A 21,817-nucleotide genomic window follows, 5' to 3' on the forward strand; every position below is an offset into this window, starting at 1 on the left:
CACCACAGGCCCCTGTGCCCTCACCTCTGAAGCCCCTTTCCACTTTACGTCTCTTTCTCTATCTCTCCATTTCCTTTAGACTCTTTAGACTTTCATATGGAAGCCTCTCAAGTCTCCCACCCACTGAGAACAAAGAGGTCTCTCACATCCTGTTATGACCTCTTGGTCAAAACCTCTTTCTTCACCTGTAATGACCTCAACATGACCCTGCACTGCCCATCTCCCTTGTTCCCTATCCCCATATTCATCTCCACCACTATCAGACAGGATGCACAATGTAATTTATGTGCAAAGCATCCTTTGTTGGACCTGGACCTTTCTATTAAGCAGTAATAGGACTAACCTGCTGTATCCTCACAAGACCTTATAAACATATCTATAGATATTTTATATTTATATTCTATAGATTGTTTCTAATGAAATTTACATCTTGAGAGAGGCTCTCTGTTAACATTCCCATTAATTTCAAAGGTTGTAGCTCGAGTAAGGTATTCATTTAGTCAGAATACATGGCTAATTTTGATTGGCTTTCAGTAGAGAAGGATGGATTCTACCCACAGAATGGTCATGATTATAGTTATATTGATTTGGGAGTACAAATAATTAATAATACAAATTTTATAATAATATTTAATGTATTGGAAAATGTATTTATTTGGGCTGTCAAAGTTGCCTTAAAGCGTTAGTTCACCCCAAAATGAAAATTCTGTCATTATTTACTCACCCTCATGTCGTTCCAAACCTGTGAGACCTTCGTTCATCTTCGGAACACAAATTAAGATGTTTTTGATGAAATCGGAGAGCTATCTGACAGTCCATAGACAGCAACACAACTGAAATGTTCCGAGGTCCAGAAACGTAGTAAAAACATCGGTAAAACAGTCCATGTGACATCAGTGGCTCAACTTCAGTTTTGCTACGCTACGAGAATCCTTTTTTTTTTTTTTTTTTTTTTTTGTGCAAAGAAAACAAAAATAACACAATTTACTCAACCATTCTTCTCCCCGAGTTACATCTTCCGCTATTTTGGAGAGTACCTCACAACGTATTTCACATAATCAGTGGTGTTTACGTTCAGGGGGAAAGCGCAAGCATGACCGCAATCTGCGTATTAAGTGTTGTTTACGCTTAGGGGAAAGTGTGTATGCGCGTTGTGATACTCTCTAAAATGGCGGACGACGTAACTCTGGGGAGAAGAATGGTTGAGTAAATTGTTATTTTTGTATTCTTTGTGCAAAAGAAAAGTATTGTCGTAGCGTCGCAAAACTGAAGTTGAGCCACTGATGTCACATGGACTGTTTTACCGATGTTTTTACTACGTTTCTGGACCTCTGAACATTTCAGTTGTGTCGCCATCTATGGAGTGTCAGATAGCTCTCCGATTTCATCAAAAACATCTTAATTTGTGTTCCGAAGATGAACGAAGGTCTCACAGGTTTGGAACGACATGATGGTGAGTAATTAATGACATAATTTTTCATTTTGAGGTGAACTTACCCTTCAAAGAAATATTTCACATAATTTGAAATTAGAGTTTGTTGTTCTTCCTAAAGACTGGCCTGGTGAATACTATAGAATCCAATGATGTTCCAAAACCAACAAGGATGTTGTTGTACTTGGGTAAATTTACGTTAAGTGAATTGCATGCAGCGGTCGACTCAAATGTATTCCTTATTGAATGTGTTTCCTGCAGTTCTACAGGAAGTAAGGGTGATGGTGTGAGTTTTCGCTTTTGTCAATGAAGTGGTTTCCAGCCAATTATGTTTTCAGTTCCTGCATGGGTTAAAAAGCTTTGTTGTCGAAAATCGTTTCCTTCAATACACTTGAGGAAGTTCAGTGTTTGCATTCATACCCCGCCACAGGGAGCATACCCAAAACCGAATGAGAAATAACAAGTAACAAGTAAGGGAATGTTGTAATTGTTCCTTCTCCTACCATTCGCTGTACTTGCTGAATCAGGACTAATTCTCCCAGGATAATCTTCCAAAATTGTTCATCTACAGAGAAGAGACCTATTTTAATCCAAGCTCTTTACCTCAGTTTGGAAGAATTTTAAAATGCCAATGTCAAATTATGCTTCTTAGCGTTCTCTCACCAAATGAACACTGTTCTCCTGCAGGCAAACTGCGGTAGATGAGCTGACGAAGAAGAGTTTATTACATTTTTACACGTTTGACCTTCTAAAATCATTTTCAAACATATTCTGCAGGTAACTGTCAATCTCTTTTGTGCTGCTCCGTAACTGGCATCGTTCAAGCTTCGCTGGAGAAACAAGGGGAACTGGGGGGAACCCACTTAATATTCACACGGCAGTCATGGTGAATTGAAATGAATGAGTGAGAGAGACTAAGGGTTTGTGAGTATGTTGGAGCGAGAGTGTGAGTGTGTGGGGAGGTGAGAGAGGGCGAGCAAGAAAAAAAACACACAGCAGACTGTGAAATTGACGATTGGGATTGGTCGTCGCTTAAAGTTTCATCTCTACATATTAATAAGACTGCACCGCTGTATAACACTCCAGGAGAAAAAAAGATTGGTGAATGGATGCCTTAAAAATACCACTACAGCTGCCCATGAAATCACACTATATTGACTCCCAATATGTAGCTGGTTCTGGGGATAATTCGTTTTTGAAAGGCATCTTACTGGGAAAAACCAGGTCATATACCAGCTGACGGTGGTCAAGTTGATGGAACATGGTAGCTGGTATAGCTTACCAAATGATAGTTTAGCTATGTATAGCTGAACTTTTGACTGTTAGCATTAAGTCTAGTCCACTTGGCAGCTTATTTTGGGCATTGTTTTATTGCTATAGCTATAAAATTACCAAACTGTATTAGAATACAATTCTGCTCATCGATATGTCGTCTACATGCTACTGAGTGGCACAAACAAGAGTAAACTTGTAAACTTATCCAGTGATTATTTGTTCTTTTTAAAAGTGCTCATTGTTAACACACATGTGTTGCCAGATAAATTTCTACCTGTCCTGACTCCTAGAAATTGTGTAAGAGCAGTCAAATCTGAACTGGGGCCTCATGTATTAACATGTATTAAAATGAGCATAAAATGTGCGTTTTTTTTTTTTTTTTTTCCCCACGCACGTTTCTGGATTTATTAAAAAAACTTGGCGTAAATATATGCGCACCGTACGGATGCTCTTGACTGTGCGTACGCACGCCTTTTTTCCAGGAGTGAGAAAAGTAATGAAGTAAACAAGGATTATCGGCAAAATTGCATGAACTTAATTTGATTTGAATTGTTTAAAACAATTTAAATACTATTTGGTCACTGTAAAATGAGATCTGATAACTGTTTTAAAACAGTTTTATTTTTATGGGTATTTTGATATATTTATTCTAAAGCATAATAAGGATATTAGATGATTTTTAGCAATAAAAAAAAAATTGTAGTCCGTATCTCATTTTTCCTTAATGTCGTCTTATCTTTGACTGTGTTAAACATGGTGTCACGTGGATGGGAATATGTATGGAAATGATATGTAGATTAGGTTATGCATAGTAAAACTAGGCCTTGTAAGCTCCATATATGGTTATTTCAGGGAGGATACGGGGTGGACTGGGATCTTCCCCTGACTGGGATTTATAAAGGGATTTTTACTCAGGTTCTGGCGTACACAAAATCTAGCGTTTGTGCCTACGTAAACTTTTAGGATGAAATCTACGGAGAGTTTTATAAATGAGGCCCCTGGCCATTTTAGCATGCAGCTGCTGAGACTAATAGGATGTACAACACAACATATTTTGTTTTTATGTATTTATTTATTTTTACATATTTTGTATATATAACACATTTTCAAAAGCGACTGGTTGGGGAAAATAGCTTTAACAAATAATCTTAAAGGACAAGTTCGCCAGTTTTCAACCAGCTTTGTATTATTGCCATGTCAGATGCAGGGGCGGCACTAGCGGGAGAAAAGGTGGGACTGGGCCTAAAATTAACGTTCAGTAAGAGCCAAATGCAACCTAAAATAAATCTGCGTTGTTTCCCTTATATCATGCAACCAACTATCTGTATCTATTTGTTTATGAGAATAGTTTATATTAAACATTATAAATATTGTATATTATATTATATAGGGTGCTTTTTCTCAAGTTACCAACCATTGGGAGTTTTGGCAAATAGTTAATTTTCGAATTAGGAAAACCCTTATTTTATTTTTTTTTTTTCGGGTTTACCTGACCCTGATCTGTTTCACATTGATGCATTCTTGTGTTCAAAAACTTTTGCATGCATTTGCCAGTTTGCCAAAAGCCTAGAGCTCATTGCGTAAGACACTGAAAAAAAAACATGTGAAAGGTGACAGAATGACCAAAGACATTGTCTGCATGTTTATGGCAGTAGCAAAGCTGGTTTAAAATGAAGAATCTGATAGAAAAGATTTTATTGTGCAAGCTTGTTTATGTTGGAAAGGAAGGAAAACTCTTCCTGTCAGCTATGGCACATCACAATAATGAAGGAAGTGCTTGCAAACTAGCTGTTACAGGATGCCCCATCTACCCCTGTGCAGTCCTTCCATCTTATTTCTGCCTAGTTCAACCTGGCCGTGACCGCCAAGCCTTCTGACCTTCACTCCTGACTCCTTATCTACAGCTCCAGTTGAAAGACAAATAGGAACTCAATACCATTCAACATCAGCTCGTTAACAACATTGACCGAATGTGGATGCACACACAGGATGCCAGCTGCATTGTTTAGTGCGGGCAAAACAATGCACAACAGGATTTCCTGTCTCTTTCCCTGCAAGCGGTTACTCCAGGTGCCACAGAATGTGCCTATTTGGGAGGGAATGAATCGGCGGCCCTCATGAGATTTTACACTGATTTTAAGCTGCCGGTCTTCACCCCCCTACCTCTCTACTCCTCTCTCACCCCTCCTGCATTCCCTATCTCTCTTGCTCTTCCATCAAACACACGTTCACAAGCTCTCTCTCTTTCACATGCTCCCATCCTCTCTTCTCCTCAAACACGTACATGCTCGCACATTGTCCTGAAGTTCAAAGAGAGCGAAACGCCGACATGTCAGCTGACCGGCCCCCTCCAATCAGATAAGTTCTGATGTAAGTCTTTAGCAGCTGCTCGGATCAGATGGAGCGTGCCTGTAGGATCGCGGGAGCGCGGTGCAGTATGGCTAAGTAGCAGTGAGACGCGCGTGCACACACAGCGAGAGAGTGCGAATGAGAGAGTATGTGCTCTGCCTCTCCGGCATGGATGAGTCCAGCATTCTGAGGAGACGCGGGCTACAGGTAGGGAATATAGAGCGATGCGGGGCGTGGGTGTTTGCTGCTTCCTTGTTTTGTAGCTTTTATGTGATCACTTGGATGTGGGATGAATTACAGAATAGAGTCTGTGTCTTCGCATGCTGAAACATCCAAATGCTGAGCTGGAAAACAGAAAATGTGAGTTTTGTCACTGAAAAGACTGCAAAGTGTGAATCTAGGTACTGGTTACTGTGTCTCTGCACATAGTTTATACCTTCAGAACTTGTTAGTTTCTTTTTAAACAAGATCAGCAACTTTACAAAACTGATAGAACACAACAAAATTATCTTTTTAAAAGAAACTGCCTTTGTTAGACTGTTAAATTCTTGGTAATTGTAATAAAACAATGAAGCTTCTGACAGCATTTTAGTTCATTCTATTTTTATAATTTTTTTTATTTATTATTTTGAATATTGTATTTAGGCTGGATCTTTTAATTAATGTTTTAATTAATGTTTTTAATGAACAAATTTAACAATTAATTGGACTTTCCATTTTAGTGTGTTATTTGTGTATTGTTGGCAGTAACTGAAAAATTATCTGAGGCATTCACGATTTTGAAAAGTTTCTAGTTTTTTGTATTCATTGTTGTACGCCATTGCCACTAATGTATTCCAAACCATTATGACTTTCTGCTGCAGAACAGACAAGAAGATAAAAAATGTAGGTAACAAACAAACAAAAAACATTTCTCAAAATATCATCTTTTGTGTTTCACACATGGGTTTGGAACGACATGAGGGCGAATAAATTATGGAATTTCCTTCTTTGTATGATCTATCCCTTCAAGACATTATATTTGGAGTAACTGCTGTGTGAGTTTATAAGGACTAATTAGTCATCCATCCATTGGCGGTTAATCTCTTTGTGAAAGGGTGACATTAAAGAGCCTCTTATAGTCTTTTCTTTGTTTAGGCATGGGACACTTGTTTCTAAACTCTGCGTGCTGTGGACCTCACCACAGCTGGCGATTAAAACAAAAAGATCGTTTGCCCTGAGGACAAGATTCAGAGTTCTGCTGTATGATTTCATGTGGGACACAGTGTTTTCATTTGTCAGTCAAATGCATGTCAGTGCACTGTTTCACACTCTGTATTGCTTCAGGCTAGATGAGCTCATAAATCGTAGACTGGGGCGACTGGGACATTTTTTGATATGGAGTCTTTTATGTTAGGAAACTTCCTGAATTGAGTTAATGCTATAATTGTCAGTACAGCAGAGAAAGTGAGTGCGTTACATGGCTAAATTTAGACGGGTTGATGTCAGTGAGAAGGTTGAGTCAATTAGCTGCTTTATGTCAATTACATCAAGGTAGCTGCAGCATGCAGGACAATTGTTCTGAGACCCACTAAACACACAGCGTCACTTCTAATTGTGTTTTGTGAGAGCTTTCAGTATAATTATGTTGGAGTTTAAATCTAAAAGCTTGTTCACACACCACGATTCCATATTCGCCACAAAAACTTTGATTTGTAACCATGCATTTCTGTGAACTCAAAGAATCCTAAAATGATAATCTGTATTTGTCCAACAATAGAGCAACAGAGCAAGGTCCCCCCCCCCCCCGTTTTTTTTGTTCATTCACTCGTTGCATTTTTTTGAATTCGCTCATTCTTGTTTTTGTTTTTTTAATTCATTTGCTCATTCTTATTTTATTCATTCACTCTTTTTTTTTTTTTTTTTATACATTAATTCGTTCATTCTTGTATTTAATTCATTAACTCATTCTTGTTTTTTTTTTACAAAATTCATTCGTTCTTCATTATTTTAACTCATTTGTTTAGTCATTCATCCATTTGTATTTCTTATGTCTTTTATTCTGTCATCATTCTAGAGATGAAACGGTATACAAATTTCTTATCACAGAATTGTTAAAGTGTGCTGGAAATGTTTAAAAACCTAGATGTTCAAATAAAGCTTTGAAAAAAATGGTAAACCTCACATTTCAGCCTTTAAATTAAGAAAAGGGTTAAATGTCTTGGTGTAAATAAAATGTACCTTTCATCAATGATCCGTTTTGCTATATTGTGTTTGGTGTGAATTGGTCAGGAAGGATGTTAAATGGAAATGTTACAGTCTCAGGTTAAACAGCATGCCATTTCACTTTCCAAAGCATTGATAGAATTTTCTCACTACTGCCCAAATGTTCTGCCTGTTATCACATTAGATTCAGTAATGCAATTCAAAAAGACTAAAACATATTGTTTAGCAAATAAACATGGGTCTTCCAGGCTGTATCCTGTAACTGTATACTGATCGGCTGGTTCCACCGAGGATACTGTTGTCAGCAGAACATATTGAAATGGGCGGTAGATACTGGCAGGTAATTAGAATGAATAGACAGTAGTGGTGCTATATTAGCTTTGTAATTACAGTTGCAGTGAATGTGTGCGTTCAGAAGTCTCATGGGGTCATCTTCCTGCATTTGTTTAGTTGCATTGAGCTTCGCTTCACATTTAGACTTGATCTAATAAAAAAAAAAAAAAAAGTGCAAATGTAATTGCTTTTTTTTTTTTTTTCATGGAAGTAATTATGTGGCAGTCTTGAGGAATATGGATTGTGTTTTTAAAAAGTAATCTGTGTTTAAGGTCTAGGATATTAAAATATCTTTATGGAAAAATCACTTAATATCCTGTATACTTCATACGTTTGTAATGTAATGTTTGTTTTGTGAATGACTTGCCGTCATATTTGATTTATGTGTATAGTGAGCAATCTTAGTCACATTCACAAAGGCTGACAAAGACGAGTGCTTTGTTGTGTATGATATATGACGATGTATCAGAATTCAATAAGCATGATTGATAATGTCTAATGAGAGCTGTTTGTGCCCGTATGGGCACATCGGTCAATTCTCATTTTCCACACTATTAATGTGCATGATTCACACGTTAACTGTCTGGCTTTTTGTATTTATGCACTGGTCACTGTGTGCTGTGCATTCATTAAGAATTCTGGAGAACAAACAAGGGCTTTTAAAGTTAAAGGTAATATTTTATTTGTTTATTTATTTGTAATGTGTGGACAGATAGAAGTAAAGCATTTGCCCTGTGGTGCTTTCAGAAAATTACTTTTTATACAATGTTGGTTCATTATTATTTGTTAATAAAAACAAGGCATATTTAATAAAAACACTGTTGATACTGGATTCAACTAAAATACTAATACTGCAACAACAGCATGTTTGTTCTGATATGTTGTGTAGTTTTGAGTTCTTTCTATATTCATGGTAACATCAAAAGCCCACCAGTCCAGCACAGTGTGTGTTCAGCTCTTCTGGAAGTTATCAGCACATCTAAGTTAAATTTGTATGCGCTGCGTGCCATATGTTGCCTATCTGCACGGTTGACACAGTGTTAATCTAGCAGTGGGAGTCTGACTCTTGGCCAGTAAATACACACTTCTTCACATACGCTTCTTAGACTGTTGGAGAATCATAAATTGGAGGGGGGAGGGGGAGAGATAAAGCCTTGTGTGGATTGCAGAAGGTAAGTGAAGATGGACTTTGTGGAGAGATTGAAAAAGCATTCATGAAGTAAGTGGAGAAATTGCAAAAGTGGGTCTGATTGACTGACATAATTAGGGCTGGACTTTAGAAATGTTGAAATTAGATTGACACTGAGGTGCATTTCACCTTCAGAGGTGCCGCTGAAAGAAAACAAGTAATGGAAAGTTCAAATGAGCTCCAAATCAGAAAAAGCTTGCCAAGGTAAATGACCCACATCAAACAAATGCACATTTTCTCTGCTTGGTGCTCGACAAAGATGACTTTTTTTTTTTTCTTTTTTTTTTTTTTCCCGCCTGGAAATTAGACATTGTTTTGTCCTGCACAACCTAAATTAGTCTACTATGATGAATCGGATATCTCTGCAGATGAATGTAGTGTTTATATCTTCATATTACTATTTATCATTATTTTATGCTGGAAAAACAACGTTTGGTTGTTCTGATTTCTTTTATAATCATTATGCATGCATTTTTAGATTTTATTTTATTTTATTTTTTAGAGAAGAAAGGTAATTTGAACAGAAACATGAATTAATAAAATATGAATGAAATGAATAAATATTCTGATAAATTTATACAACCCGAAGTGTAATTTTTAAGAGGAAAAGGGAAAGTTTGTCTGGATAAACTTTGAATGTTGTTCATTTGTTGGATTTAGGTTGAGTAGATGCAGCAGTTAACAACGTCTCTATAGCATTTATATGAATAACTGAACAGAAGAACCTAAAGTGTGTTAGACGATCATATGAGGAGTGGCAGAATCTTGTGTGTGGCTGTCTCTAAACACAGGCCACTAAAACAGTAATGAAAAGAAACAAGCTTTTTGGCATAGTTGTCACTCTCACTTAACTGTATTTTACTGCATTCTCTAAAGTCTTCTAGAAATGCCATATAGTGCAGACCTTCCCAGAGAAGAATAATAATGTGAATCAAAATGCTCAGACAAAAGGACAAAATACTGCGGGGTAACAGATATGATGGTGTGAAGGGAAGCTAGGCACGTTCCTTCAGCCTGTCATATCAGCTGACCTTTACAGATGATGAAAACACTGGTCTGTGGCCCTGAGGGATCTCTGAGTGCCATGACCACATTATTAGCTGGATTGACCTCCATAGCACTTCCCAGCACTTGTACCCCAACCACTGACCTTCTGTCTGACCAATACAAACTCCAGCTGAATGCAGAGTTCTTCCTTTTTACTGGAGGAACAATGTGCACTCCCCTGCCTCCATGGTTTTCTTTTGCTTGGTCAGCTTGTGGATTCTTTCTTTCTTCCTTCCTTCTGTTATGTCTCACTCTTAGGCCGCCTGCCTACGTATTTATTTACTTATTTATCGGATGACAACTGCACCTTAGAGGTTAGGTTTCTTCTTTTTTATTATAATTTTTTTTTATAGGGGTTCAAGTGCGTATTGCTGAAATCCTATTGTAATTGTTAGAATGGCCAAGGATCCGCAATCTCTCCATAAAACTGATCAAGCAGACTAAACCATAAATCCAGAGACTTGAAACTTGGAGGGATGGTAGTACTTGCACCGTCTACAACATCACCAAGGCTCGCCCCAATTGGCCCAAAAGTCTGAAATCGCTCATAGCTCCTGAACTGTTAGTTACAGAGTCAGCTATATCATGATGGCTCGCATCAGACAAAACGCATGCCTTGGACTTTTGCCTTAGAAATTTTCGGGTGTTTTGGATTTTTTTGAAAAACCTACTTTTTGCGGATTAGTCCTAGGAACAAACCAACCAAACCAGTGCAGAAAGTTTCTCTGGAGAGTGAATATCAGTAATTATCCAAAAAAAAACTTTCAACTCACGGTCGCAAAGGTATGCCAAAACGTTCGAAAGGGGCAAAGTCACTTTTACTTAAACAGCTCTAACTTATGAACGGAATGAGATATCTTCGGCAGACTCAGAACACATATATAAGAGCTCAATCTGAGGTCACATGAAAAAACTCGTGGAGTTTGGCACTATAAGAGGGAAAACATATAAAAATGGCTATAACTAATTTGTCCTATCAACATGAAAATTGGAATGCATGTCTTGGTCAAAAGCAACAAGTGTCTATAAGGACATTTGTGTATCTCAAAAAACATGGTATCTCAAAAAACATTGGCCAATGAAGTTTGAGCATCTATTAGACAAAGTTAGTGGAGGCCGAGTGGAATGAAACTCAGTGGGCCTGTTTGACTCACGGCCCTAAAGGTCTGTGAGAAATTTGAGAGAAATCGGCCACTGGCCACTGTAAAAAAACAAAACAAAACCAAAAAAGTCCTAGGTTTTTCACTCAGTCTGGAAAAACACTGCAGTACAATTCTCTGGACTCTCTAGGTCAATAATTATCAAAAACAAATGTTGAAATGTACCCTTTGGGAAGCTATAACGGGGGCATTACTAGATCACTAGATCTTGAACAACTTAGCCTCTAGGACATGGTTCTTTAAATATTTGATTATTTATAAAAAAACAAAAAAAACAAACTACTTTTGCGAACTGCTCCTACGTTTTACACTCAACCTAAAAACAAAACAAAACAACAACAACAACAAAAACTGCAGTACAATACTCTGGACTCTGTCAATAATTTATAAAAAAAAAAATTGTTGCCCTTTGAATAGCTATAGCAGGGTCATTTAGAAAATGGGCGTGGCCAAATATTCTCCAAATCCTATAAATTCTAAACGAAAACTCAAAACTTAAGCACATACGGCACATGAAAGCAGCATGCAAAGTTTTATGAAGATCGGACCACAGCTGTCATTATAACAACAACATTAAAAATCATCATGTTTCTATTGTAAATTACCTGGATTTGCCAAAAATGCTTTTTAAATCATTGAATTAGGTGGTTAGGCGGCTTGATAAATAATACGTAGTGTCTTTTTTCAAATGTACTTAAATGACTTAAAGCGCTTGAACCCTGGTAATCACTGCTTGCAGCTTTTTTCTTCTTTCTTTCTTTTTTTTAAATTTGTTTTTTTATATGTAGTAACTTAAATTATGTCACTGGTGGTTTATTCCATCAACCTAATGTTCAAAAAAAAAAAATACATTACAGTGGTCCATATGACTCCTGGCATATTCAACGTCTCCTGAAGCCATACAATAGTTTTGAGAAACAGACTAATGTTTATTCTGTGAAAGCAATATGAATCAATATAATTTAATATAAACAATATAATATGAAAAGTTTAACAGTGTAAATCATCATCCATTCATACAGGTTTGTAAAAGGGAGAGTACATAAAGTAAAGTTTGTTTTTTTCCCCCCCTTTTTTGCTGAACTGTCCCTTTAATGCTTGCTGATTATGCTAGTTCATTGTTCATTTGGTAAACACTGTAGAGTCTAAAGCAGGAAATGTTGCAGATTTCCCTTGCCATTGTAAAGAGTGAGTCACTCTGATTGCTTTGTCTTTGCAGTTAAAGTATTCATTTTATCATAAATCATAATAGAAACATTGTTTCTCTTGACCGGAGGTTTCACCACCACTGTCATTTTGGCAAATAACAGATGGTAGATCCGGTTAAACTTTTCCATCACTTTTCCATTTTGGGAAGGAAAAAAAAATGGGAAGAATGAGAGGGGAAGCCCTTACAGAGACAAGTCAGCATTTCACACTGCATACTTTTGATCTTGAGAGAGTGCAGAAATGCAGCAAATTCAAAGGGAATTATTAATACGCTATCATGGCAAGGTCTTTAAAACAGTATCACTAAAGCTTTGATGTAGCTGGAGTATTAGGAAGTTTCATGTCGTGGTCTGGACATGCAAAAATCCAGAGATGTTTAAGACAGTAGACAGATGTTTTACTGTGTTTTTTTTTTTTTTTTTTTTCTCTTCCCTGTTTTGTCAGATAAGAGGAGCTGTGTTACTGGGCTGCTTTGCCAACTTTAGATTGCAGTTTTGCATTGGAATTACTTGCTGTCATTGAAATTACTGAAGGTAGATGTCTTCAAACGCCCAGGGATGGTTTGATGTTGGCTGTCTGTCAATACCTGAAACATTATGTTTGAAGGCACCATGACCTTGTAGTGCTGATCTCATATTTCATTTATTCTTAGTGAAAAGATGAAGGATGATCTACATCTGTATCTAAAAACATAAGAGAGAAAGGTAACACTTTATTTTAGGGTCTCTTAACTAGTTGCTTATTAGCATGCATATTACTAGAATATTAGCCCTTTATTAGTACTAATTAAGCTCATATTAATGCCTTATTCTACATCCTTAATCCTACCCAATACCTAAACTTAACAACTACCTTACTAACTATTAAAAAGCAGCAAATTAGGAATTTATTGAGGGAAAAGTTGTAGTGAATAAGCGTTCCCTATTCTAAAGTCATCTTCAAAATAATTTTTTTAAAGATATTAATACTTTTTATTCAGCAATGACTCATTAAATTCATCAAAAGTGACAGTGAAGACTTATAAAATATTATAAAATAAATGCTTATAAAATAAAAAAATGTTCTTTTGAATTTTCTATTCATCTTTTAAAAAAAAAAAAAAAAAAGAGGAAAAAGTTGATGACTTCCACAAAATATTAAGCAGCACAACTGTAACAAAAATATTTTTTCTTGCGTAACAAATCAGCATATTAGACTGTTTTCTGAATGATCATGTCACTGGAATAATTTAATAATAACAGTTTTGCCATCACAGGAATAAATTGTTTTAAAATGGAAAACAGTTATTGTAATATTTCACAATAATATTATTTTTACTGCATTTTTGATCAAGTAAGTGTAACCTTGGTGGGCATAAGAAACCTCTTTAAAAATCAATTTAAAAAAAAGCAATGCTGACACAAAAATTGCATTTAAAATAAAATATTATAAAATTGTAATTTGCATGTTAAATATCTTGTAATGTCAGATACTGTGTCATGTCTGTTGTAAATAGTCTTGTTGCGTCTTATGCAGTATGGATCTTTTCCATGTCCTCACAATGTTCATTGTTTGATTCTCTTTATCCCCCATGATTTTGTTTAGGAATTCCGCTGAAACATGATGGAAATATAATTCAATCATTCCCGACTTTCCACAGGCACATCTTTCCTAGTAGCTTTGAGAGTGAATAGTAACGCATATATTCATGTTGAGCCGTGGGTGAGCCTGCCCAGCGTTGAATTCATGGGTAAACCCTGCTAGAGTCGCACCATTTCACTGCTGTTCCCTGCTGTGCTCTGCAGCAGCTCCAGCGCTCCTTTTCATTCATTATTTTTGAGTAGCGTGAGGCTACGGTTTCTCAGGGTGCTGCAGCACCATACGGCAGAGCTTGAAGTCACAGTCGCACATCAGAAGTTCAGAACTAGCTGCTGCTGGAAATGTGACATGATCCCATTTTTGGAAACAGTAGCCCTGCTGGAATATATGCATTTTATTCTGAACACATGAAATCTTTTTCTGTTGATGAGTATGATGTATAGGAACAGAGACTAGATGGTTAATTAAAAAGAAAAAAGCAATATAAATGACAAATTACTGATTAAAAATATAATCATAATCACTGTATGAAAGTTACCTAATTACTGGGTTTATTCAAGACATTTGTGTGTTAATGTTGTGACTGGAACTACTGTAAATTATTTCCCCATCTTTTTATTTTTATTTTTTATTTTTTTCTGGTCATATACAGATATGCGGACCATATTATATTAAAGCCTAGAACAACATAATAACATCAGATGTTCCTTCCTCACATAAAAAGGTCTCAAATTGTATCAATTATTGTATCAGCTCAAATGCCCTCTTGTGGTCTTCTGTGACAATTGCATGTGCTTATTGAGGAATCATAACTGGATCATCTGCAGTTGCTGAAATGGGAATGTGGTATAGTCTATATTGTATTAATTTCAATTTATACAAGTCTAACCATCAATTAATAAACAAATTAGGTTAGGAATATATTTCTTTATAAAGGGTATACTTCACTTTGTTGAAGGTTTTGAGAGAGAACCAATAATCTGAAATGAATTATTCAATTTAATGTTTCTGCTATTATGGATATGCTAATTTATGGTTCTACAGTAACACAGAGCAAATCCATTCCTGTGATTAGGTAAACACTACTGCTTGAAGTTAGCAAGTCAGTAAGTGATGTTTTGTAGTTTTGAAAGAAATTAATACAATTACATTTAGTCAGCACTGATGCATTAAACTGATCAAAGGTAACAGTACATTTATAATGATGATTTCAGTTTCAAGTAAATGCTGTTCTTTGGATTTTTCTATTTAAGGGAAAAAAGATGATAATGATATGTGTTCTTAAGCTCCCTTGAAAATTGCCTTAAAAATGTACTATATTTTTGATAAAATAAATGCAGCTTTGGTCAGCATAAGAGAACCCCAAACCTTACTGACCCCAAACGTTTGAAAAGTATAGTGTATTCAGAACTACTCTTACAAATGTTTGAGTTTCACATACAGCCAGAGCTGAGGGCTGCATGAGTGCAGGGGTTAAATATTCATGTTGTCTTTGGGACTGAATGGATTTAGAGAGCCGGAAAACTAGGTCACCACTGGCACCACTGGGGTTACCGTTAAAATCTGGGTCACCTGTTAGCATGCACTGACGGTGAATGACTAAGCAAAGATGGCTGGTAATTGGCTGTCAGGGTGCCCAAGTTGCACATCCAACTTGGACAGTAGTTACGATTTTAGCATTCAAATTTTTACACACATCACCTTTAAGCATGACATGTTTCTTTATATTATAAATAGTGTGTGTGTGTGTGCACGCATATTTTGTGTGTGTGCATATTTTGTTTGTGTGTGTGTTTTAATCTACTCAATCATGAACTTTGTTCTTTTTTTGTGCTTTTTTTTTTCAGAAAGAGCTCAGCCTCCCCAGACGAGGAAGTTTGTGAGTAAAGCTACTTTAATTGTCTTAAATTTAACACAACACACAATTGAGCCTAGACATAAACCTGCATCCCCAGCATAACATTTTTTTAAAGATTTTTTTTTTTAATCATCTACAGAACAGAGTCAGGGTAGTATGGAAGCCTGTTTCGGAATTAAAAATTTAAAAAACAAACAAACAAAAAATAATTGAGTTTTTAATCTAACAATTCAATTAATTGCAATTCTATATTCTATAATATCTCAGAATTGTAAAAAAAGTTTGAATTGTGTGACATTAACCTGTAATTGTGAATTTCAAACCTTAAGAGGTATAAACTTGTACTTCTGAGAAGAAAAGTCAGAATTCTGAATTTATAGCTGTTCTGACGTTTTTCCAAGTTAGATAAAAAGGAAATGGAATGGGCCTCTGTAGGGTAGGCACCATTAAGATATACTGTTATACTGTTGTGTACTTTGTCATCATCCAGCCATTGAAACATTGAAAATGCATCTTTCCAAAAAGAAACTTTTAAATGAATGTGTTGGAAAATGTAGGAGTGACCTAAGACTTTGAGGCAGTGTTGGACTTTTGTCAATCACAGCCTCCTTTTAATTGATGGAAAATTTAAAATGACGTCATCTGTGATCTAGCTCAGGATCTGTTTATCATAAGTGCAATAAATTCTTACAGGCTTTGTTTTACAGTGAATTACTAGATTTCATTATTAAAAGAAGAAAAAGCATATCGTTCTCTTGGTCATATAATTTTTCTTTTTTTTCCCTTTGCTTTGAAGATTTTAAGAGACAAAGATGTGAAACGTGCCTCGTTAGCTAAATTTCTCAAAATAACACTGTTTTATGTAAATTACCTTCCCAATTACTTCCCATCTCGAGATTCTTTATGCAAGTTGATGAGTAAACAGTTCTTTTGTTGTCCTTACATCCACATAAAAGGATTTGCTTGTTAAAGCATGGCTTGCATTCATATGTTTATTTATTTAATTGTTTATTTTTGGAGTTGCACATTTGCATACAAACAATATGAAATAAAACTTTTTTTTTTTAAATGGCAGCTGCTGATGATTACAGAATGGTGATGGCATACCTGTAGATACCACTGAGTTTTGTTTACTCCGTCGTGTTGAGCTCAAGGCTGCAGGCGATCTCTTGCATATAGGCTGAGTCATCACACAGCTGTCTTGAACTTTGGCAGTGACCAGAAATTTGAAATATAAGATCTTTGACTGTTATCTGAACTGGGCCCTCAGTAAACTGTCATCTACATGTTGCAACATTTATGGTAGGGCTTCATAGTTACTTGAAATTGAAATCATAACATGGCCTAGAATGATTATTAAACTGTAATCTCTATGTAAACTGAAGTGAATATTTGACCTTCATGGGTGTCATACAGGTTTGGAATGGCTTGAAGGCGTGAAAATGATGACAGAATTTTAATTTTTCATCTTTGAGGGGTTTTATAATATGAACTAAAGCTTTTTTGTTTCTCTTTATAGGATGCATACTCATCCGTTGCATTTATTAATGAAACCTTCACTCTCTGTTTCTTTGAGGGAGTCTTGGGTAACAGACTGACAGTTATATTTCTTATATTTCTGACAGTTCAAATAAACCAATCTGTGCGTTACACCCTAGCCATTGGTTTGATTTTCAAACATGTTCCTTTGAATTTTTAGGAGAAGCATTATAAATATATAAACATTAACAAATAAATAAATAAATTGGAAAAAAAAAACTGTTGACTGGTGTAAAGTAAGAGTATTGAGCTGTAAATTGAATGTGGATGGTATAGCTCATATTTTGGTTTGGGACAGATGAGATGAAGATTTTCTGAGTTTATATGAAAAGCTGATATTTGAGGCTTAGGTATCTGAGCACAGCCTGTGACATTGTTAATATCTCTTCTTAAACTCTAGAGGATGTATATGTAAGAGAGCTAAGGTCTTTACAAGAAACAGGATACCTTCCCAAAAGTCTCCATTTAATCCAATTTATTGTCCAGGAGAAATAATTGCAAAATTAAAAACATTTTACTGGTGGTTTATCTTGTTGTTTTTTTCCTCTCTTGCCTAAGAGTTGTCAACATAGCATTGGTTAAATGTCTCTTCACAAAGTATCTAATAATGTATCCATGACATTTTGAAACATAAACACTGCTTTAAAAGTGATCAACTCTTGTCAATCCCTGCATTCCCTCTGAATGTTATGTTGTCTTTACTCACAATGTTCTCTACTGTCTGTGAACACTCAGATACTTTTGAACAAATTTGGAGAGCCCACAGGCTTTCATAGCACACATTGTGGCATATTGTGTATTTTCACTGGTTGTATGTGCTAGACCCCCATTCACTCCCATTATAAAGCTGGGAAGAGACAGGATATTTTTTAATGTACCTCCGATTATATTCATCTGAAAGAAGAAAGTCAGATACATCTAGCTTGGCTTGACAGTGAGTATATGATGGGTATATTTACATTTTTGGGTGAACAATCCCTTTAAAATCCCTGTTGGTGTAATGGGCTGGTCCCAATACTTTTGTCCATGAATGAATGTACTGTATGAATTTAAATTTTAATATAATGCAGCATTTGTTTTCTGCCCAAGCCCTGTAATCAAGTTAGATTTTTGGCTCTTCATAGTGAAATGGATGGATATTCATGGACTTGAAGGCAGAACCGAGGGGTGGAGGCTGTCTAGCTCGGGGGTCTTAGGATGGCATCTATGCTTTTTGAGGATGATATCATCCTGATGGCTTCATCGGGCTGTGAACTTCAGTGTTTACCTGGGCTGTTTGCAATTAAGTGCGTAGTGGTGGATAGAGAAGTACCTCCAAAGTCTTTTTCACAAGTGAGGGTAGGTTGGGGCATGAGATTGACAGTTGGATTAGTGTGGTGGCAGCAGTAAAGCAGTCATTGTACCAGGCTGTCGTGGTGAAAAGGGAGCAAAGCCTGAAGGCAAAGCTCTGAATTTACCAGTCGATATGTGTTCCATACTATTCTCATGAGCTCTTGGTAATGACCGAAAGAATGAGATTGTGGGTGCAAGCGACTGAAATTAGTTTTCTCTGGTGTCTGGGCTGCCCCTGAGAGACAGGCAGCAAAGTTCAGACATCCAGGAGAGACTCAGAATAGAGCGGCTGCTCCACAGCGTTTAAAGGAACCAGTTGAGGTGGTTCGGGAATTTGGTCAGGATGGCTCCTGGTCGCCTCCCAGTGGAAGTGTTCCAGGCATGTCCAACAAGGAAGGGGCCCAGGACAGACCCAGGAGGGATTATATCTATCGGCTGGCCAGGTGAACGCCTTGGGATCCCCCAAGATGAGCTGAAGGAAGTGGCCAGGGAAAAGGACTTAGCCTGCTGTCACCGAAAACCCAGTCCAAAGAATGGGCAGATGGATCTCTGGTCTGCATCAAAAAGGTCTTCATTAGGGCTGTTAATTTAACACTGTAATTTTAGAGGTTTATAATTTAATGTTAAAAAGAAACAATGCAATTAAAATCATTAAGATTTCAGATTTATTTATCACATATTGGGGAATTAATTCTGTTATTAAGATTGATTGACACCCGTAGTTTTAGACCTAGGTATATAGAATTATAGGCATATAGAATTGTTTTATACTTTTATCAGTAAAGTTTGGAGGAGTCAAGATAATGACAGTTCAAGAAGGGTCTGGCATATGTTTATGTCTGTTTGGTGGTGGTGGTTGTGGATGTTTGTGTTTGTAATAGGTCAGAGATTTCAATTTCTATATTTAGAAACCATGACAGTTGGCAGTTTTTTTTTTTTTAAGGTGACCCTGATGACTGTGTCTGGTGTCGGTTGACATGTCGGGCATATGTGAAGGTGCAACTCTGTACTTTACCAAGATCACAAAAGCACAGGTTGTGCAATAGTAGTTTTTAGTTTGAAACAAGTAACATTAGGAATTTACCTTACAACATATATAGCGCACCTTTCTTTTAACAACCAAAAAATGTCTGTTTCGTTGTCTGTTGAGGAAGTACAGACGTTCTTCTCGTTGATAGCCGAGGAGCGGATCCAGCGAGAGCGTGATGGAGCGACACGGAATTAAAAAGTTTTTCAGGGGTCACGGCAGTAGAGGCGGCGCAACTATAATGACACGTGAATAATCCCACCCATGCTAAAGCAGTACTAAACTGCAGTGGAAACGCAAACCGAGCCGAACTGAGCCATGCCGTGCCGTTCTGAACTGAACCGAGCCGTACCACGCAGTGGAAAAGCGCCATTAGATATGTAACACTTTTTCCCACTCCACAGTGATCTCATCCTATGTTCACTGTTCTTTTCAAAATATTTATTTCTGAGAAAACTGATTGCTAGTGCATTGTCTCTGAAAATACATGCTCATCGCACCCATTTTCCGTCAGTTACGCTCTCTCGGTTGGATGTATATGATAGATCTTCAATACGTCTCAACCTGTCAGAAACAAATTAGAAGAAAAAAAACATGTCAATGAATTTTATTGGCCTTTTGCGTTTATGATTTATGGCATGCTGCCGTGACGGCGGCACGGGCATTGTGTGATGAATGTGCTGTTACGGTTGTCTGTTTGTTTCTGAGAGGGAGTGAGTCAATGCAATGGTCATGTGACTGGGCTCGATCAACAGTGGGATGTAGTTGAAGTGGTGGATGGGGAGGTTATGGACACTCAGGTCATGCTCTCCAGATGTGTTTACTGAATGTTAATGAGAGGTGAGTCACCCGTTTATGCATTCGCATCAGCAGCAGCAGGTCAATGGCAACAAATACTCTACTAATAAAGTATCTTTTATAAATGTATAAAATAATAAAATTAATTAAAATTGTGAAAAATTAAAGCATAAAAATGTCTAATTTTAATTTTAAAGGGGTCATCAGATGCCCATTTTCCACAAGTTGATATGATTCTTTAGTGTTTCAATTTAAACAGTATTTAACTTACTATCTTATTTCAATTAGTTGCCAATGCAACATTTCTAATTTAATTGTAAGCAGAAATGGGTTTTCCTGTAATATTTCTATTTCAGTTTTTCTCAGCTACTATATCACATGATTAGCAGTGCCTTTTTTTTAATTTAATGAAAACACATAAATGACATTATTGGAAAATATACAATTATTAAAATATGACGCCTTTAAGTTGACCTCATTTAATTCCTTTTGATATCCTTCTAACGCACGTGTATGGTATTGTCCAATATGATGGCAGTGTGGAAAAGAAAGGGTTACAGCAATTAATGAATGTAAATAGAGGTTAATAAGTGAAGTGTGACCTGTTAAATCCCAATGGTGCAGTCCCAGCAGCCTCAGCTGATTGCTTCTTTCCCTCAAACACGTGCACATGCAAACAATGAGCCTTGAACATTCTTGAACAACCTAAAAGATTAAAGCTATTTTGATTATTCATTAAAGCATTCCCTCTTTGCTTCAGATAAATATGTTTCAGATAAATAAGTTTTGCTAATCCAGTTTCTCAGCATGAATGAGTTTGGCCTAATTCAGAAGAACTGCAGCAGGTGTTTAACTGGGTTCTGTCCTTACGCCCCACTTCCCGACCGCCTGCTGCTCCTGCTCGGTCTTTGATGCACTGTACACTGTCATCTGCGATTGTGTGCTCCCATGAGCCTGCCAACTGTGGACAACAATTTACTTTTCATGAAATGCAGCCCTTTAGATTCAGTGTATTCACATTTGTGGTGTAATTGGCTTTGCCTTCGTATATAGTTTCTACACAGCTCCTTGTTCAAGCTCTTCTTGGACTATATTTTCCAGCCAGTTCTGTCAAACCTCTACAACTGATCTAGAATGCGGCTGAAAGATTAGACTTTAACGAGCCGAAAAGAGTATGGTACACCTCTGTTCATCAACTTGCACTGGCTACCATAGCTGCTCGCATAAAATTCAAGCTATTGATGTTTGCTTACAAAACAACCACTCTGCACCCCTTAAACTAAATCTAGACTTATGTGCCCTTCAAAAGCTTGTGTTCTTTAAGTGAACAGCCCTTTGTAGTGCCATCGCAAAGAGGCACAAAGTTCAGACACTTTCACAGACTTTTACCTTAATTGTTCCCTGCTGGTGGAATGACCTGCCCAACTCGATCCGAGCAGTCCTTGGCCATCTTCAAGAAATGTCTAAAGACACATCTCTTCTATCT

At 36.8% G+C, this 21,817-nt stretch overlaps 1 protein-coding gene across 5 annotated transcripts in view; it reads left to right on the plus strand.

Moving 5' to 3' along the window:
- Positions 1-21,817, plus strand: part of mast4 (microtubule associated serine/threonine kinase family member 4) — a 110,923-nt gene that overhangs the window by 44,223 nt on the left and 44,883 nt on the right. For all 5 annotated transcript variants that reach the window (XM_058777582.1, XM_058777583.1, XM_058777584.1 and 2 more), the window contains exon 4: positions 15,625-15,656. In XM_058777582.1, the coding sequence (XP_058633565.1) occupies positions 15,625-15,656 (32 nt within the window). The remainder of the gene's footprint in view (positions 1-15,624; positions 15,657-21,817) is intronic.

This window comes from Onychostoma macrolepis, chromosome 05 (assembly GCF_012432095.1).
Source record: "Onychostoma macrolepis isolate SWU-2019 chromosome 05, ASM1243209v1, whole genome shotgun sequence".
Taxonomy (NCBI): Eukaryota; Metazoa; Chordata; class Actinopteri; order Cypriniformes; family Cyprinidae; genus Onychostoma; species Onychostoma macrolepis.